At 36.9% G+C, this 21636-nt stretch overlaps 1 protein-coding gene across 1 annotated transcript in view; it reads right to left on the bottom strand.

Moving 5' to 3' along the window:
• Positions 1 to 13814: 13814 nt before the first annotated feature.
• The window catches only part of TUSC1 (tumor suppressor candidate 1), a 56594-nt gene continuing 48772 nt past the window's right edge, over positions 13815 to 21636 (bottom strand). Inside the window, exon 2 of the mRNA XM_034665554.1 lies at positions 13815 to 15384. Coding sequence (XP_034521445.1) covers positions 14495 to 15384 — 890 coding nt within the window. The 3' untranslated portion in view covers positions 13815 to 14494. The remainder of the gene's footprint in view (positions 15385 to 21636) is intronic.

A 21636-nucleotide genomic window follows, 5' to 3' on the forward strand; every position in this document is an offset into this window, starting at 1 on the left:
TTAAGAAAATGTGAGTAAAGTGATAGTTTGGTGTATAATCTAGCCTACACAACCCACTCATAAACCCCATGGCGTAAGAAGTGACATGCAATTATCAGACATCTGGGTTGTAGATAATCTTCCCAGCATTTAGAATCGCAGAGACAGCAGCACGTTTACTTGGAAGGAAAATGTAGAATACAACCTTGAAAACGGGTTCAGCCAGCTCCTCTTTATTAGAGTCAACTGCTTTATTCCTTTTGTAATAAGAAAAATCCCCTCCTTTCATCTCAGCTGATGACCTTGCTTTACGCTTTGTTGAGAAAATTTAAGAAAAAGAAAGGAATGCCTCCAGAGTGCCTTCAATAAACCTGCCGCCCACCTGTATCTCTTCAGGTACGACCTGCTTTCTTTCTTAGGACAAGGAATGAAGTGTCCCTACTTTCTTTTAAGGCCTATCTTTTCATATATGTTCTGGCTTCCATCCTCTTGCCCCTGTCTACTCCTGTGGAGGATGTAGGTCCTTTATTCATCTGCTCCAGGACCATCAATCTTTGCTTCTCTATTGTATCATTTTCATCATGAAAAAACAAAAACAAAACACCACCACCAAAAAAAACCCCTTTATCTTAATCCTGTATCCACGCAGTTATCATTTTCTTTTGTTGTTGGTGCTGCTCCAGTAGAAAAGTCTTGAAAAGTTAATAATTGTGCCTCTGGGACCCACACTGTCACCTCCCCAGTGGCCTCTTGAACTGCACTACTGAGACCACTCTTGTCAATGTCAACCAGAGCCTCAGGGATGACACATCTCATGGTTGCCTCTTTGTTCTCTTCTTACTCATCCTATCTGCGACATCTGGCTCCCTTGAGAATCCCCCCAGTCCTGATCCAGGCTCTTGGTTTCCATGATCCCAGGCATCATGCTCCTGGTTTTGTTCTGTCCCACCAGCTGCTTCTTCTATGTTTTCTTTTCTGGTTTCAGCATCTCCAGGGGAAACGCAAATATTCCAGAGTTTGGGGCCCCTTGTTTTTTCTATTTCTATTTATTCCCAGAAGATTTCTCTCACTCTCTATACGCTGATGTGCAAAATTACATCTCTCTCCCTGATCTATTCCCTGAACTTCACACTCCTATGTGCAAGTATTTTAACACATCTTCATATCTATGTCCAGAAAGGCATTATCCTCATTTCTCCCTTGGCTCCCAGGGCAGTCAGACTGATGTTTTAGAACATAAAATGATTTTCTGTATTTCCAGGGCTCAACATTAATGGCTTGGCATTACATTTAGAGTGAAATCTAAACTTCTTTTCAGAATTTACAAGAAGTTCTGGCTTTCACCTAGCTCTCCTATATCATTTCTACCACGTTCTTCTTGCTTCCCTCTGCTCACTTCAATTTTACATCTCTTTCAGACTTGACTAAAACCAGTATATAACTTTTAAAATTTCTCATGCATGACCCATTTCAAGAGACTTTCAGGGTGTTTTGGTTTTTTTTTTAACTGCCAAAAAACTGTTCTCCATTTGTACTGCTTAACCTTTAATTGACTTCAAGTTATGTTTTTTTTTTAATGAATGATTATTTCTTTAAAAAAAGTTTATTTTGTAAATGTACAAAAAGATCTAAGACAACACTTTATTCTAGCTCTAGGTGGCAACAGATATCATAACAGGGAATCCAGATGTTTAAACAGGAATGGAATTAAGGATCATCATTTCCTCAAACACAAGGAACAGCTTACTTTTTGCCAGACTTCTCAATTCCACCTGTGGCCAGGAGACCCTTCCCTGCACACAGAATTCACTTTCAGCTCCTCGAGTTTCTTCTGCTCCTCTTTCTGCTTCTGCTTGAATGCGCCCATCTGCTTGGTTTGCTGCTTGGGCTAGGCATCCTCCTCCCACCTTCACGGGTGGACATGGTACCTGGGGCCCCTTCCCCAGAACCTGCCACCAAAGCTAGTGGTTATGTTTTTGGTTTGCTTTGGTTTGGTTATGTTTTGGTTAAATCAATCCTTATATTTATTGGGCACTCATAGTATTGTTGAAATTTTTCACCACTGGTTTTTCAAATACTGTATGGAATTTGATGAAGAGGGCTCCTGCTGCCATTCATGTCACCATTATTTCAGAACAAAGAGGAAAATGTGCAACTAAGGCCATATATGTAGGGTCATTAGTGCAATAACTCGATACGGTAGCAATACCCTGTTAAGGCGTTCTAACTTTCCTTACCTCCCAGGGTTTGTCTGCTTCTCCCTGTCCCATACCCCGCTACCCTACAGAAAGATTTACAAGCTACCTTACAAGAAGTTCAGTTCCTAATAATGAATGATTCCAAATTTTGATTTTACTCTACCATAAGGCCAAGAAGTGGTTGTGTGTTTTTTTACCGCTTGTAAGAATGTTTGAGTTAATGATTAATTACTTTAAACATTTTATCTCAGAACAATATCTATTCTTCCTCTATCTTGTTTTGTTTCTATTTGACTTTATTTGTAACTATTGAACTTAAATATATTTTATGATAAGCTTTGGCAAAATCTTTTTGCAACTCAGTGTTACATATGTTTTTGATATATAAAATATACTGCAGGACAGTGTTGAGCTGTTTATCAACAGCTCTCTTAAAATGGAGGTCATGGTTTTAGTAAATGAGAAGTTGAATACAAACTTAAGCGAGGGTTTATAAAATCACTATTAATCTAATATGGTGTTCTAAAGGGGACAAAAATAATCACACTGTAGCCTGTGCTTATTACACAGTACTATTTAAAAGAAGTATAAGGTAAGCATCATGTATGCTTTGAAACTTTTTTTAGCCACATTAAGTAAAAGAAATAGATAAAATCATTTTTATTAATATATTTTATTTAACCCAATTTATCAAAAGGTGTTATGATTTCAACATGCAATATAAAAATTATTAACACGCTATTTTATTTTTTTTCCTAAGTCTTTCAAATCCAGTGTCAACTTTACACTGAAAGCACATCTCAATTCAGACTAGTCAAATACTCAACAGCCATCTCTGGCTAGGGGCTACCATACTGGCCAGTGTATTAGACTCTATCTGTACGAGAATATCAATTTAAGATGCATGTACATTTAAGAGCCTATTATAGAACCAAATAATCACCACTATGTGGAGTACATATGAAGTTTAAATAACATAAACAGAGGACAGATACATTTATTTCCCCTGAACTCTATTTCAGTGATCCCATAATGTAGCATTTTAAATATTTCTATTCAAATAAACAAGATTTTGTACTTTACCTCCTGCTGTGGCAACTTTAAAATGCTGCAAGTAAAAAGCTGCTAAAAATTACAAATTGCCACCTAAGTTTCCCTGCCTACATGACGATAATTAGTCCTATTTTTGAAGGACCACAAATTATTGCCAAACAATTAGATGCATCCTTAGGAAAACTCATCTCTTTTCTTCCAAAATACCTTTTTGGAAAAAAAAAGAAAAAGAAAAAGAAAAAGAACCTGTTTCCATTCAGTTCGGGAATCTTCACCTTTTTTTTTTTTCAAAAGTCAAAAATAATTATTTATTACTTATAATATTCTAGGTATTTATTGGGGATATAAGATGAATAAGATATTATTCTTAGAGAACTCACAATCAAGCCAAACACCTGAGCTAACTTTATGTAATGTCACCCTTCAAAAATATACATTCGGTTACTTCACTGATATCTTAAGAGTAAGGACTTTTTTGAAACTACTTTGTTGAGGTATGATGGACATAGAGAAAGATGCATATTTAATGTATACGACTTGATAAGTTTGGAGATAAGTATACACCTGTGAAACCATCACCACAAGCTACATCGTAGACATAGTTCTCTCCCCCAAAAGTTTTTTTTTACTGACCTCTTCAGTTTTTTGTGATAGAAACACTTAGCATAAGATCTACCATCTTAGCAAATTTTTAAGTAGGCAATACAGCACTGTTAACAATAGGCATTATGCTGGATAGTAGATCTCTATGATTTACTAGTCATATGTAACTGAGACTTTGTACACTTTGACTGAAATTTCTCTGTTTTCCCTCCCCCTCAGCTTCTGGCAACCAGCATTCTACTCTCTGCTGCTATGAGTTTGACTCTTTTTAGATTCCACATCTAATTAGTATCATGTAGTATTTGTCCTCCTGTATCTGCCTTATTTCACTTACTGTAATGATCTCCAGGTTCATCCATGTTGTCCTTTTAAAGACTGAATAATAGTCCAATATGAATATGATACATATTGCACTTTCTTTATCCATTCAGGCATTGAGAATATTTAGGTTGCTTCCATGTCTTAACTACTGGGAATAATGTTGCAATGAACGTGGGAGTTCAGATATATCTTTGACATCATGATTTCAATTTCTTTAGATATACATACCCAAAGTGGGATTGCTGAATCATACGGTAGTTCTACTTTTTATTTTTTGAGGAAACGTCGTACTGTTTTCTATAGTGCCTGTACCAGTTGATAACATTTCCACCATTATTTCACAAGGGTCCCCTGTTCTTTTCCACCAACACCTGTTATATCTATCTATCTATCTATCTATCTATCTATCTATCTATCTATCATCTATCTATCTATCTATCTATCTATCTATATCTATCTATCATCTATCTATCTATCATTTATCTATCATGATAGCCATCCTAGCAGGTGTGAGGGGGCATCTCATTGTGGTTTTCATTTGCATTTCACTAATGAATAGTATTATCGAGCACCTTTTTAATATATCTATTGGCCATTTGTAGTCTTCTTTGGAGAAATGTCTATTCAAGTTCTTTGCCCATTTTTTAAATCAGATTGTTTTATTTATTTACTGTTTTCTATTGAGTTTAGGAAGTCCTTATATATTTTAGATATTAGCCCTTTATCAGGTATATTGTTCATAAATATTTTCTCCCATTCCATAGTGTTGCCCTTTCATTTTGTGGGTGGTTTATTTTGATCTGTAAAAACTTTTTAGTTTAATGTAATCTTACTTGTCTATTTTTCTGTTGTTGCCTGTGCTTTTGGTATCATATCCAAGAAGTCATTGCCAAGGCCAATGCCAAGATGATTTTCCCCAATATTTTCTTCTAGGAGTTTTAAGGTTTTCAGATCTTATATTTAAGTCTTTAAGCCCTTTTGAGTTGACTTTTGTATATGGCGTAAGATAAAATCATCCAATTTATTCTTTCACATGCAACCAGCTTTCTCAGCAACATTTTTCAAATATATTATTTTTCTATGTTTGTGGAATATTCACTTTTAAATTATCTCTAAAATTAAATGAGTTGGTGAGAAGTTATAGAGATGAGGAGAATTAAATTGAAAAGAAATGTAGTAAAAGAAAAAAAATTAAGTTGATTTTTTAAAAAGAGATTTATCTTCCTTCATTTCTTTGTAAGGTAGTGACCAGATTCTATTTGGATGTCAACAGGTGCTGTGCTATGTGCTAGTTGACAGGCACTCAACATATATTTCATAGGTGAATGTTAGTTTTGTTAATAAAATAATGAATCGTTTTTTAAATCTCTCACCTCTTATGTATGTTCGCAGAGACCTGAGCTCCATAATACTAGAGTAAAAACCATCAGGGTGAATTATGTTCTTTCCTTCTCTACTTAAGATAACAAGGGGAACATATCAATGTTCAAAAAATTTGCGTCAACTGGCTTTATGCTCTATCAATATCCATGTTGCCCAACAGAGCAAATAATTCTCATCGTGAAGGACTTACTTTCAAGTGGCACAAAAAATGATAAGAAAAATAGTTCATATAAACATTGCATAATAGAAGCAGTAAGATATAGAAGGCTGGTGGAGTTAGAAGTAATTGAATTCAGGTTTCTTAGGTGACTGCTGAATTCACAGAGTTAAAGAGCATATCCACAAATTTTATAACATGTAACACTCGGTATTATTCTAATCTCCTATGACAAATGTTTTAGATTAATTGTTTTGATCATTTTGAGACAGAACCAGTTATTTTAAAGCAATACATAAGACTTATTCCTTGTATCATTTAAAAATCAATTTTAATAAAAGTTAGCTTAAATATTGCTGCCTTTGGCTTCAGCAAATCCTTTTCATTTGTATGGGGTTTTAGATTTCCAATGCACTTTCATGTACACTCATCTCATTTGATTTTCTCAACAATTCTATGAGTTGATGTTACTATGCTGTAAGTAAAGATTTCGAGTCCAATTGATTTTTCTGACTACAGGTCAAAGAAAGGAAATCCTGAGAGGTCGCCATAAAAATCCAGTCTTCCTTTCTTATATAAATGTACCTTTACCCCATTCTTTTTGCCTTTATCAACATCTCTCTCTGACTGGCATTTTGGAGATATTAATTGTTTGTTGTCTCTACACAAAGGACCCAGGGACTTTTTCTCATCAACTTCTGTTGATCCTGTTGTCAAGCCTGATAAGCAAACAGAGGGCACTCTTTTCTTTAATTTCTTATTAATATTTTATATCTCTTCTCCCAACACCAATCCTGGTTGCAAAGTCTCTACATTGTCCCTCCCTTCCACACCACACACACATTGCCAAGACTTCAAAATTGTAAAATTTTTAACTCTGCACCTGCATAATCTATATTAATCCAACTTATTATAACAGGATTAATTCAAGATATACAACAAATAGAAATAATCAGAATTGACTTACTAATAAGACTGCTTAGTGAAAATCAACTTTAGAAATAAAAAATTTCTCTCGTGATCTTTCAGTTATTTCTTGCCTGCATTTCCTCCTCCTGTCCAACATGATTTCTAATGTGTTTCCTGATATCCAGATTCACAGAACCACTCTCAGAGCACTCAGAACCACTCAACCATTCTTTGCTTCCTTCCTCAATTGACTATATTTTAAATATCTTTCTTCAATGTTTAAAACTTTACTTTTAGGAGAGAAAATCAGCTAGCGTGATTCAACAGATGATTTTACTGCTTCACGGAAAAGACCTGACCTCACTCAATCTATCCCGTTCCAATCTAATTCTTTCTCATCACCTGCCCTTTTCTCCTTATCTCTTTAAAAAAAAAAACAAAAACACAATCTATTCCTTTACTAGACTGTACTAATCATGCATGCATTTGAGCTCACCCATTCTTGAGAATATGTTACCTCAATTATATCTTCTTTCATTGGCCTGTTCATCTCACCTTCCAATAGATTTTTCTCATCTCCCTAAAACATAGTCAAATCCATTCTACACACATGATAAAAATAATAATACCTTCAGCAACTTTTCCAATTCTGTTCTCTTAAAGAAGATATTTATTTAAAAATAGCCACTCCCAATTTCCGGTAACTCCTCAACAATTTATAATCTAACATCTTGCTTCTTAACATTCTTCTCTAAACTTGCTCCTGCAACGTTTTCTCTCTGTATCAGTTATCTTTGTATGCAAAATAAGCTACCCCCAAACCTAGTAACCTAAAAAACCCAGTAAGTGTTTATCACAAATTTACTTGTCAGTGGTTCTGCTGATTTGGGCCTGGCTGAGTTGAGCTGTAAAGAACTTGCTTTCATCTATGTGATCAGCTGACTAGTTGTTTTGAAACTGGCTTGTTGAGGAAAGTTGGCTAGCTGTTAGCTGGGATTAGAGGAATTCATATGGTAACAGTAGGATTCCAAGAAAGCATAGAAGCATGCACGGTCTCTTGAGTCCTACACACAAGACCACTATATTATCATTTCGGTTGTATTCCATTAGCTAAAACAAGTAACAACAAGGTAGAGAAATAAATTCCATGTGTTTGCAGGTGGAATTGCAAAGTTATGTTACAAAGATGAGAGCTACAAGGATGAATGAAGAATTGAACCGTTTTTTATTTGGAATCTATCACATCTTGCTTAACTTCTTTCTTATATCAGATCAGTCTTCCCTGGGTCTTCAGGAATTACAATTTCCTAGATTTCTCCTTACATTTCTAGTCTACTCTTTCAGTCTCCTTATTTGGCCTTGTCAATTTTTTGAAAAAAACACATTTCTTTACTTTCATTCTTTGGTCTTTTTCTCTTATAACTGTACATGTTTCTCCCATGACTCTGTCATCTGAATTAACTGCCTTGTCACAGGCTCTGCTTTCAGAGAAAACAAATTAAGAAACATATTCTTTTCCAACAGTTTTTATTGTGTTAAAGCCTTATTACCTCTTAACCGAACCATGGCTCTAATTTCTTTCCTGCCTTTCTAACTCCAGCTTCACCTGTCCTCTGATTACCTGCTGCTTGCGGAATCTTTCTTAAAACTTTATCTGATTTTGACATGAAATACTTTATAATTCTAAATCAATAATCTGCTCAAAGAACTTTAATTTTTCTCCACTTAAAGATTAAATTTGGTTTGGAATTTACGGCTTTCCACTATTTGACCCTGGTCTATTTTATTCAAACTTACAGTAATCCTATATACCTTCACTTCATATTACAGTCTCTGTTCCTAGAACATTCCCTGTACATCCCTATTCATATCCCTTTCTCAGCTTCCCTTAGTCTTAAATAATTATCCCAGGAGACCCATCTACCTGATCCTCTACTTGTCTTTTAAGAATCAGCTCAAGTAACATGTCATGTGAATCTTCGTCCTAGTTTGGAATCTTCTTCCTATTTAACATGATATATCTGCATCTCTTTACTGGATATTAATCATTTCAAAAGAAGAAATGATCTCATAGATTGTATTACCAATGGTCAGAGATTTTATGCCAAAGAGTTCTAAAATAGTAAATATCTGTTGAATAATAGTGAATGACTTGAGATACAAATTAAAGGAAACCCTATTAAGAGGTAATATATACTTAGTATCTTTCTAATTGTCAAAATTCATTTTGCATATGTGCATTTTTAGTTAGTTAAATCAAGAAAACATCAAACTAAATTAACTGAAGATCAAATTTTGAGATGATTTCCTTTGCTCAATGGAATCTTCAAAATGCATTAAATATAATAAAAATTAAAGCATGCTGGGGTGCCTGGGTGGCTCAGTTGGTTAAGAGTCCAACTCTTGATCTCAGCTCAAATCTTATCTCAGGGTCATGAGTGCAGACCCCACAAAAAAACAAAACCAGACAAAAACAAACAAAAAAACAACAAAAACCCCACTACGACCACCACAACAAAAAACCCTAAACCTAAAGCATATAATCAATATCAATATTAGTAGTCGCTTTTTGTATATTGAATCAATCTGTGTCCCCACAGTGAAGGTGGGTAATAGTTTAATAAAATAGTTTAATAAAAAGCCATATATGAAAACTTGGATATAGTTTAGGAGACAGAAGTACCCTGAAGCTAGTAACACCTGTCATGGAGATCTTTACCACCCTTTGGCCAGAAGTGGCGAGAGGCCAGAGCCTTTATCAGAACCTGCAGACAGGGCAAATTTATAGGAGCTGTGACCTTTGGTTGAAGAATGTAAGGAGCCTAAAGGAAATTCAGAGCTAACACTACTTCCTCCTTCTGATCTCATGCTTGTATTTCCCAATAACCAAGATCTAACAGGAAGCCAACCTTACCCTGGAACCCAAGGGCCAAGGGAGGTTAGTAATGTGACAGGGAGCAGGGCGGAGAAGGATGGAAAGTGGATCTAGAAGACAAATGTTTGATATCTGGGAGCTCTATTTGGACATTTTATTTTTACTTGACTTTCTTTTTATGCTGCTGAGTCTCAGTTTCAGAAGAATAAATCATAGAACTTATTTCATTGAAATATATTGGTTTAGTAAAAATGGGTAAGGATTCTTTTTAGCTGAAAGGAGTCCACAGGTCCAATTATTTTGCATTTTTTGAAGAAACTCAACATTTGCATCAATAATATGGGGGAAAACATTATGGAAGGAGAATGGATTCAGAAAAGTTTTTATTACAGCTTTCTGCTTAAGTACATAATCAACTTCACAGTCAGATATTTTCATGTCTTAGAGTTATTAGTAGTACTGATGTGCCTTATTATAGGCACAGGAGTGTTTTTATTCTTCTCAGAAGATGTTGTGAAGCACAGGCATTCAGTAATATAGCCTTTAGGACTTTTAGCTTAATTTGTTAGCTTTCTTATACTTGACAGATACAAATTTCCCCTGAGTTCTCCCTTGAAATATATCAAAGACCAAAAAAAGATATATACACTCCCAAAATTCTGAGAAATTAATCCTCAACCTTAAGAATTAGTTGGGAAGATAACATGAGTCAAAAATCTAAAATAATTTCAATGACTTTTTTCTTATGTCCCCAAAACCAAGGGACATGAAGAAATTATCATTCAGAAATAATAATTTTTTTCCCTTGGTTAGATTTTAAAGCATAAAATCCAAGTTCAGATATAATATCTAATTGAAGTCTTATAACAAGTCTAACTATGATACATATTTGGATATATCTTATTACTCAATTATTATATTTGAAAAAAAAATGTGTACTAAAGAGATTGAGTAATAAAGAGATTAAAGTCCAAAGCTAATAAATGAGAAATCCTGCAACTGAGGGATTCCCAGTGTAGTACGGGATCTGTAAAACATTTTTGAGTACATACAAAAATTTATGTATCATTTACTATACTAAGAACATTCTAAAACATGCACAAAAAGTTTTAAAAGGATGAGATTAAAATAAATGTAAATTGAAAATCTGAGATTTTTTTTTTACCTGCCTAGCCTGTTTTGAAGATTATTAGTCAAAAGTACATACACCAATGTATCTTCTGAACTAAAATAAATTTGCATTCTTCAATGCTCACTTTATAAAAAGTGAGTCCCAAAGGTCCTCGGATACCAGGGCTCAGAACTATAAACAAAAAAGGAAAAACTGTGACAGGAATTTTTGAGGCAAAAATTAAAGAATTTGATAACCATTTAGATATAAGGACCACGGGAGAAGATGTTCAGAATGATTTCTATTTTTTCTTTCTTTTTTTCGGCTTTAGCCATTAGGCAAATGCAGAGTCAGTTATGCAATATCTCTTGAGATAGAACACCAAATTTTAGTTTAATATTACTGTTAATTTGAAAATCTTTTCATATGTTTGTTGGGATATTTAGCTTTTCTCCAATTAAAAAGATCTGTTAAGCCTTTTGCCCTTTTCTGATTTTTTTTCTTGTTTAATTTAAACAAGTCTAAATATATATAGATTTTAGTTATTTTGTCCATTTTATGTTCTTTTGTGTTTGGCTTCTTTTCCTCAACATTGTGTTTATGAGAAACCCATGTTTTGGTGTGTCACTGTAATGTGTCTATATTACAATGTTCCCCTATCTTACCCTGGCTCATTTTTTCATGTGCATGGTAAAAATAGGTTACTTCCAGGTCCAGCTTTACCCATTTGGTCAAGAGAAAGAGAACTTGGAAGAGCTCTGCCCAGATCTGAAAATAACATAAATTCCCCTGGACACTTTCTATTGGTAAAACTTCATCATATAACCCATTTAACTTCAAAGGAGGCTGAGAAATATAGTCAAGCTGTAGAGCTTTTGCCCAGCTATAATTTCATCATTATAGAATACTGAGAGAACAGATTTTAGTGGACAACCCCCTTAAAAGATGCTTCTTCCTCTCCCACTCCCCGTGCTTGTGTTCCCTCTCTCACTGGTTGTCTCTTTGTCTGTCAATTAAACAAAATCTTTAAAAAAAAAATGAGAATTTATAATTGATTAATCACTAAACAGAAAGATTAATAAATTGTGTCATTCATTCATGAAGATTTTGTGACAAATTCTCAGTGAAAGTATGTTCCTTTTAGCAAAATAGAGAATGATATTTTGGCAGTGGAATCAAAATCATGCTAGTAATTACTTAGTATGTACGGATAATTCAATTTACTTAAAAAAATTGGTATTAGTTTCATCATGGCAATACTCGTAGACTGACAAAACTAAGACTAAAAGAGACAAAAAGTTTTCCAGTAGTTCTTCAAATATGTTATAATTATTATATACATATATATACTCAAGAAGTTTAGAAAGGATAGCTTGTTCTGTGGTCTACAGACATACTCATTCCATATTGCTTTGACTTATATCCTAATTTTTTATAGAGGAAAAGACAAAGACAGTATGATTTTGTGAATAGTAGCCATAAAAAATGGTGTTTAAAAATTCCAATCCTTCTTACTAAATTTGTTTGCTAACATGGCATATTTTTATTGCTCATTTCTATAAATTACAAGCCCTCTTCATTGCACAACAACAAATTATGGAAATAAAATGTCGAGGTATGATAATCTAAAGTTTTAGTTTATTTTAGATCAAAATAGATCCTACATCAAAATTTTCTAAAATCAACTTTACCCACTTCTTTAACAGGCATATATTTTGATATCACAACCATCTTTTATATTATTACATGATGCTTTATCAGTTATCAGCAGAGAATTTCAACAAAGTTGAAATATATATCAGCTTTAACCCATCTTATGGGACATTTCGGTTTCAGAATTTTTTTTCAGGAACTATGCTTGAAAGATGTCCTCACTTTTGCGTATGTATGCCTCATTCCTTTACAATTTTTTTCATATTTACATTGTACATGATTTTAAGACAAAACGTGCTTAAAAATTACATAAACTAAATATTTTGCTTGCTCTTTGAAGATGCCCAATTTTGCCACATGTGGCAAATTTTGATGGATTAGTCCCTTATTATATAGGGCTTTATCTCCCCTATTTATCTATAAGGAGTGAAAAATGTCAACTCATTCAAAGAATATATTTCTCTGCTAATATAAAGTCATATAGGACCAAAATACAGAAAGCAAAGTGTCAGTAAAATATGCATTTACGACTTTCACATTTTAGATTGTTATTCTCATTGATAGACCACTTACTTTGATGCAGGCATTCTACATATGACATCTCAATAAAATTTTTATATTTTGAGGTAGAGGTTGCACTCATTTTAATGAAGAGAAAACTAAGGCTTGGAGAGGTTAACTAATGTAAACCCAAAGTTACAGTTAAGTAGCAGTAGGGCTGATATCCCTTTTTTTCCTATTCTTCAATTCTACTGCCTCCTAAAACTGTTTTATTTCTTTCACTATTAGAAACTGAAGTAAAGCTGATAGAAAAACTTTTCATATACCTACCTATCCTCACCAAGATTCTTCCTATATTTTTTGGTCAGAGGGGAAGATTTAAATATTTACAACTAAATATCAACTACCTTTAAGCAAAACGCACAAGGTGTCTTCGAAACCCAGGAATAGAAAAATCACAAAACTACTTTCCCTGGTACCTTTTTTGTAACATGTGTAATATATTTGAAACTTCTGGAATATATCACAAATAAAACAAAAACTCTAATTTATGAAATAATTTCTAGCTCTAGCAAAAACTTATATTTTTTTCTTCAACTGATATTTTCCATCACTTAAACACTATATTATACCCATGATTTTTATGAGGTACAATGGTATCCTCTTTACTACTTAGTCGGCAAAAGTGCCTACTCAATAAAATGCAAAAAAGTGACTTTAGAACACTCGCTGTTGAAATCAATGAAACCACAATTGAGACTTAAATCACTCTGTTTGGAGACTTCTGATATACAAATAATTCATAATTTCTTAAAAATTATTAAACAAAATAAGGCAAAGCAGCTGTGCACTGACTATGCTCTAATGCCTAAAATGTAATAAAAATAATGAAATGGTATTTAGACTATCTAATCTTTAATTATTCAAAACGATCACTTACATTAAGCGATAATGGTAGTTTACAAAGAATAAAGTCAGATATTAAAACATGTCAAACTTATACATGTCATATATATTTCTTAAACGTGTAAAAATTAACACTTCAAAGAACAGTCGTGGGATGTTTCTAGGTTATTTTTAATGCATCAGATTTATTTACCAATTTAAAGGATCACTTATAGGCAGATATTTTAAAAATTTCCTGGGGGTAAACAAATCAGTATGTATTAGATGTTTAAGGACTAGAGCAGGGGGCAGACATAGAGTTCCTAAGTAATAAATATTACCTTTTTAATAAAAAGGTGGTGCTTTATAGGCTATCCAAGTAATACCGACTTATAAAAGCAAATGTTGACCACATAGGAGATAATGACTGGAGGTTTTAGGGGACTGAAGTATGAACAACAAATTCAACCAACTCGAAATGCATTATTCATTCCTCGAAGAACCAAAACAGGAAAAAAAAATAGAAGAGGTCCTCAGAACACCCTGAGAAGTCCAGGCATTAGGAAATGTTGACAGACACCCATTTCTTGCTGTTGTAAAACCCGCCCCTTAGTTTCTAGGCCTCAACCCTTGGAAACCAGCAGGGGCAAGAGAGGTGCTCTGCACTATGGGGGCTCCAGAGGGCTGGCAAGCTCTCAACCTCAGCCGACCGACGCCAAGCGCCCGTGGGAAATGCCAGGCTGGAGGCGGAGGGCGCGGCGGTCCAGTCTCACGGCGGAGGGCCCAGGGCGTTGCTAGGTGGGGAGCCGCAAGCGGAGAAGGAGGAGCCGCGCAAGGCCCCGCCTCTCCCCGGCCGCGGCCTCGGGCTACAGCCAGGGCTTGGGGGGCCCTGGGTCCGGGGCGCGCAGGCCCGACTCGGGTGCGCGCAAAGGCGACTCATCTTTGTCGCCACGCGGGCGCGGCCCCCGCTGCTCTAGGTGCAGCTGCAGCAGGGCCCGGCGGTACATGGCCTCCAGCTTCTCGAGCCGGGCCCTCAGGGCCCTGGGGCTGCCTGGCTCGTCCTCGAGGCCACCGCCTCTCGCCCTCCGGTTCGTGCTGGGCTCCTCGGGGCGCTGGGTGGCTCTGGCCACCTCTGCGACCGCCCCGTCGCCACCCTCGCCGGGAAGCCGTAAGGCCTGACGGAAGAGACTGCGGTTCTCGCGCTTCAGCCGCCGGTTTTCCAGCCGCAGCCGGGCGTTCTCTTCGCGCAGCCGCGCGTTCTGCCGGTCCCGCTCGTCCCGCGCGCGGATGGCCTCCAGGTGGCTCGCAGCCAGGTCGGCGAACCGCTCCTCCAGTTGCTGTCGGGCGCCGCCCGCACGGCCTCGCCAGCCCGCGCCGCCACCGATGCCGCCACCCCCACGAGCCCAGCCAGGGCGGCCCTGCCCGCGGCTGCCCCCACTGCCGTCCCCACCGCCGCAGCTCCCGCGCCTAGTGGCGCCACCACGCATGCGCCACATCGGTCCTGTCCCAACCGCGCCGCCAGCGCCGTGGGCCGAGGGGCCGGCGCCGAGGCGCGGGCGACTTCGGGGCCCGGCGGGGCGGCCGGGGCCACAGCGGAGGAGGAGAAGAGGTGGCGGGCGGCGGCTGCTGGCTTGGGGCCAGAGAGGGCCGGGAATTTGCGCGGTCTGAGGCGTGTCTTGTCTCCTGTGGTGGAGCTGCCCCCCTGGGCCTGCGATCTGTGGCCAGCTCACACACAATGCCCCCGGGGAGCGCTTTGCTGCTCAGCCCTCTGGCAGAGAGAGGGGGAAAGCGTGTATCCTCAGCTGGGTTCTGCCGGGCGCTTCCGTGCAGGCCTGGGCACTGCAGGAACCAGCCGGCCTCGCCCTGCAATCCAGCGCAACCACCAGTGGTTACCTTTCTCCTTACATGACAGTCTCAAAGCAAATAATAGTAATAAAATAGTAAGTTCTGAGACAGACATGTGGGCAAGTTAAAAAGCTTTAACTACTTCATTTAGAACCATACGGTTTAAACACTTCTAAGCTCAATAAAGCATTAGAATTGAGTACCTGTCATAAGGACCTCAAGTGGGAACAGGCATCACTTAAAACCATATGGGCAATTCCCAATTTATGAATAACCAGTGCTCCACTCTGCAAATTGTTGGTAACTCTATAGAAACTAGGTTATAATTAGTTGTTTTGCTCAAGCGGGTCCACAAACCTATGAAACTCAAAATGTGCTCCAGTATTCAAAAAACTTTGAATACTAAGTAAGTTCCAAAATTTCTGGTGACAGGTGGGTATAACTCATTGAATGAATCACATTCCTTATTTTAAAGGGATTCAACTTATAAAATAACTGGATTATTGCAAAGCAAATTAAGGAAAAGATGCTGATGCCAGAATCTCATAGGGGAGAATGGTGGTGGAAAGAATATTTTTAAGAAGGTCCCAGAAAAGAAGGAAGAGAGGAAAGAACAGAACAGGACAGGAAAGGGGAAAAAAAAAAAACAAACAAACATAGGGGGATGATCCAAGGAAAGCTATCAATAATGGTCATGGAAGTTATCTATGCATAGCAGTGAACATTCACCTTATGGTTAATGGAGATTCCACCAATCTTTCCAATAGGATGTAGAAACAATGGATATAATTTCTAAGTTGAAAGAGGATTTGAAATAACAATTACTAAACTGATCATTGCCAAAATTATTGATTTGTATTTGCATGTATTTAAATATACTTAAAATAATATGTCAAGAATTATATGCCATAAGATGAACATTACATTATTTCTAAATATAGCAGCACAAACTTAGTAAAAATGCTTCCATTTTTTGTCAGTAGTCTCCATATGAAAATATTGCAAAAATAAGATGTATATGAAAATAAAATGGACAAAACCTTGATAGAGAAAAAATTATGGAACTGATAAAATTTAGAAGAAATATGGGGCTATAATAATCCTCAAGAGAATACAGAAAACTAGATAAGCTTTTAATTAGAAAAAAATATATAATATACACCTGTGCTTTTAAGAATGGGAGTCTCTAAACAGTAGAATTATTTGCTTGCTGAATAGGAAAAAGTCTCAAAGGGCATAGATTGCTCTTTCCTGACTTAACGTGCATTGTCCTTTAAGCTACTCTTACTCAAGAGAAAGATGTAAAAGTTCTCCTTTAATAAATTTGACAGTTTCATAAATTAAAAAAATAAAATACACCCACCATGGATGGGGCTGGCAGAGACCCCAGTGTGGATCCTGACTAGAATTAAATCAATGACTGCTTTCCGTTAAAGAAAAAAATAAAATAAAATAAAACAATAGGGGCGCCTGGGTGGCACAGCGGTTAGGCATCTGCCTTCGGCTCAGGGCGTGATCCCGGCGTTGTGGGATCGAGCCCCACATCAGGCTCCTCTGCTATGAGCCTGCTTCTTCCTCTCCCACTCCCCCTGCTTGTGTTCCCTCTCTCGCTGGCTGTCTCTATCTCTGTCGAATAAATAAAATCTTTAAAAAAAAAAAAAAATAAATAAATAAATAAAACAATAAAATGATAAAATATAAACTCCAAAGGGCCATTTGTACATTGTATTTAGGAAACTCTAAACTTCACTAAGGTTATGAAATTTAGAGTAAAAGAGCAGAAAAAGGCAGCAAGTCATTTAGAGTACTCGATTTTGCTATTTCCCTGTAACTACTACTACTTCTTTTTTTTAACTTCTTTTTTTATTAAGAGAACTTCATTTATTTAGCTGTTTTGTTTCCTCCTCTATACTTTCAATGCCTACGCTCTAATTATTGAACAACATTAATTTTAAAAAAAGTATTCTCCCTCCTGTCTTAGGTAAGAAAAAAGATAAACAGATGAAGTTATAATCGCTGTCCTTCTGAATACAATGCTTTAAACCAACATTTTTTAAATTCTGTAGTTGAGAAAAGCCGGGTCAGCAAATTGGAGTGGCACTGCTTTTTCCTTACAAGTCATGCATCTATTTTAGTATTTCTCAAAACCAACTCTGACTGACTGCTGTTGAGTTAATTGCCTCCTTTCTCCCATCCTCCAAATTTTTTTTTCTTTCCATACATGGTAGCTGTTATACATTTCTAAGTGCTTGCTTGAGAAAAAGGACCTATGATATATACAGTTTGTTTCCTCTATCCCTAGTTGATTTCTAAGATCTTTTATTGTCATACTCTACTCATTTGACTCTCATTTCTCCATTTTGAATCACATTTCTTATAAAATGAGTCATACAGTAAGGTAATTTATGGCACATTTACACTGGGACAAGTCATCCTATATCAAAAATCTTTCTGCTCTTTCTCTCCTTAAAACATCCTATAATATCTCATGAAATGAGTTTTGGTTAACAACTTAATTAAGTTCAATTATATAACAATGTTGAACTCTGTAGTCTGGAAGTTATAGCAATCTGGTATCTCTACCTTCCATTCTTAGCCTGCTGGTCTATTCACTCTCTTACCAAGAGTCGCTAAGCACTTCTGCCCTGGAGTTTTGTTACAATGTACCTTCTGTGGACTGAACTGTGTCCTCCCAAAATTCCTATGTTGAAGCACTAATTAGTAATGTGACAGTTTTTGGAATGAGCCTTTAGGAGGTAATTAGGTTTAGAGGAGGTTATGAAGGTGAGGTTCTCCTGGTGGGATAAGTGCCCATAGAGGAAAAGCCATCAGAAAACTTATCTCTCTCTCTCTCTCTCTCTCTCGCTCTCGCTCTCGCTCTCGCTCTCGCTCTCGCTCTCGCTCTCTCTCGCTCTCTCGCTCTCTCTCTCTTTGCCATATGAGTATACAGCCAGAAGGTGGTCATCTGCAAGCCAAGAAGAGATTCCTCATCAGGGAACTGGATGAACCAGCACTTTGATCTTGGATTTCCCAGCTTCCAGAACTATGGAAAATAATTTCCTGTTGTTTATACAGTACCCTTTTTTTTTTCTCTCCTCACATATCTGAATTATAAAGAATACACCAAGACATAGTTCATACTCTACTATTAATACATGAGTTTATATTCATATCATTTGTCTTAGTTCCCCTGAATTCAAAGTATTTTTTCCCTCTTTTAAACATTGATAAAGTAAACCCTGTTCCACTAATTTGATGCTGAGATCCTTCCCTGTGTTAGCATTTCTTGTGCAAGTGGATCTGCAAACAGGATTTGAGTTCCTAAATATATCTATATATAGAGAGAGAGACTGATATATAATTACAGAGAGAGGGAAGGAGAATGGGAGAGATAGGGAGAGTGTAAGTGAGTGAGTGATACAAATATTTCTTGAATGACTAGGATGTTGAAAGAATTTATGCCTTACTTATGTAATTTTGAAGATTTTACCAAGTAAAACTGCTAACCATTTAATAATTAATAAAGTTAACCTATATGTCTAGCAGACTGAGCTAATAGAAACTCACAAAGAAAAGTTTGTAGCATGGTGGAATTATTCAGACTGGAACAAGAAGAAGGTTGTCACTGCCTTGTTAATGACTTGTCTTAATATATTGTGGGTCTTGGGGTGCTTGGGTGGCTCAGCTGATGGAGCACCCGACCCTTTTTCAGCTCAGATCCGTGTTCAGCGGGGAGTTTGCTTAAGATTCTCTGCCCCTTCCCTGTGCTCTATCTCTCTCAAATAAATATTTTAAAAAATATATAGTGGGTCTTTATACGTAGATTTTTAAATATGTAATAAATAAGAGGTATGGGTTTTGGAGTAAGACATACCTGGATTTGATAAATATTACAACTCTCCCACCCCAGATTATTGGCCTTGGACAGCCTCCTAACAGCACAGTTTCCTCAAAGCCACAGCTTCCTCATACAATGAGGAATAAGACAGTATCTAACTCATGGGATTCCTGTGAAGATCTGTGAATATCTTAAAATAGAGTCGGCCAGCAAGGAGTTCTCATAACAGTTGATATTATTATTTTGTAGTTGTTTTATTTTTTGAGATAGCCATTTATAGAATGAGTTCTGAATAGCCAGTGCTATTTAAAAATCCTCATTTGGGTTATTTGCCAAAGGAGCCACCCTAAATATAAAATGCTGCCCCTTTGCAGATATGATTCTTCTTTCTTGATAGTTCTCATTAAGTGTTTGGGTTTTAAAAATCCATATTTTGTAAGCCCCATGTGCTGAAGACTTTGGTTAATAACATTCTGAGCTTGGTGTTTGCTAATATTCTCTCTAAAGTGCAACATGGTTTATTTTCTAGGAGCAGATTTATTAGGGCAATGAAGAACATGTATTGATGCTTGGTAGCATGAATATCTCTTTATTGGAATAATTACTACAGAGTTAGAAATTGGGGATATCGATTGCATTTATTCAGCCTTTTGATATGGACAAAAATATTAAAAGCCATCAAACACTAGCATTGCCCTTTGACAGCATCATTTAATTCTAGCTACAGGGAAAATTGTGACATAAACAAAAGCTCCATGACTTATCTGTCTTAATTAGGATGCTTTCTACAGTGGGGAAATACCCTCCTTTCTTCAAATATTATAAAAGCACTAGCCGGATTAATAAAAGAAGGCAAAAACATTTTAGATTAACAGAAAGTATGTAGATAAGAGCAAAAGATACCTGCACAGGATATTTGACCAAAATAAGAGTCCAAAATAGACTTTTTTTTTTTTTTTAAATAGGCTCCATGCCCAGTGTGGAGCCCAACATGGGGCTCAAACTCACAACCCTGAGATCAAGACCCGAGCTGAGATCAAGAGTCATACCCTTAACCAACTGAGCAACCCAGGCGCCCCCAACATAAATTTTTTAAGGTGGGAAATGGCTGGGAACTGTCTTTGTCACTTCTAAAATAGTGACATTTCATGCTGTGTGTAGCTTAGTACAAGCCCTTAAAGAGTCTGGACCCATGCTGTCACTAGCCATGGGTAGCTATTCAAGTTTAAATGAATTAAAATTAAATAAAATTAAAAACCATTCCTCAGTTATACTAGTAATATTTCAAGTTCTCAGTGGTCACATGTACCTTAGTAGCTAGCATGACTGATGGAGCAGATATAGAACATAGAAAGGTCTGTTGGAGCAATTAGTATATCCCACTTCTTACTCTGACTACTGGTCTCAACCTTCGGAAAGCGATGTAGAAATTGATAATAGAAAAGATAACCAAGAGACCTCTTCAAGTATTTCCAGCATTTTCTATATGTTTGATTTCATGCCAATGAAAAGAGTTTTCTCATCAATCTTGTACACACAGGGCCATTTTATTGTTGAGTATATGTAGCCTAAGATACTGATTCTGTCTCAATCTAAGTTCTCCAGTTATGTACACATCATTGAAGGTAGTAATAGGAGTTTGGGAATAATTTCTAATTAGAACCAAGTTATTCACAAGCTATTTTCAGAAGGGTGCAAAAGACAAGCAATTTAATTTTCTCCTACCACTGCCCCTCAAACCCATTCTGTCAGCTATTCCTTCCATTCCCTTGGAAAATATCTCAAGGAGAACCATTAATTTGCAATGACTTCCAAGCGTTCATGAACAGTCCTCATTTTCAGATATTAAAAAGTCCATTGCAATATAACTTAAAACTTCCAATGCTCACCCAGCTCATAGCTTCTCATCTCCTCACAGCAGCATCACTGCCGATGCCCCAGATCTGGGTTAACCAGTCTGCAATGGGAAAGGAAGGTGAAAACCATGTTTAGTTTCTTCCATGCTTCACCTGCTCTCCCTTCTCTAGCTGCTATTTCTAGCTCCTTTGGGACAAGAACGGAGACAAGGTTAAAGCGGGGTTGGAGGAAAGGGAAGAAAAGTCATAGGTAGCTGGTGCTGCCATTTTCTGGCACAGGGTACTCTGACGGCGGATGCCTGCATGCAGGCCTTTGCTCCCACAGAGCACCGTTACAGGTTTTTGAACATCCCGCATTGATCCTCTGGCACAAATCATTCCCTTTTCTTCACTTCACCTCTAGGGACTCCCTACTCCTTGCTCTGGTGGTATCCTACAGGTACTCCTTTTGGAGAAGTCCTTTGGAGAA

The sequence above is a fragment of the Ailuropoda melanoleuca genome, chromosome 7, assembly GCF_002007445.2.
Source record: "Ailuropoda melanoleuca isolate Jingjing chromosome 7, ASM200744v2, whole genome shotgun sequence".
NCBI lineage: Eukaryota > Metazoa > Chordata > Mammalia > Carnivora > Ursidae > Ailuropoda > Ailuropoda melanoleuca.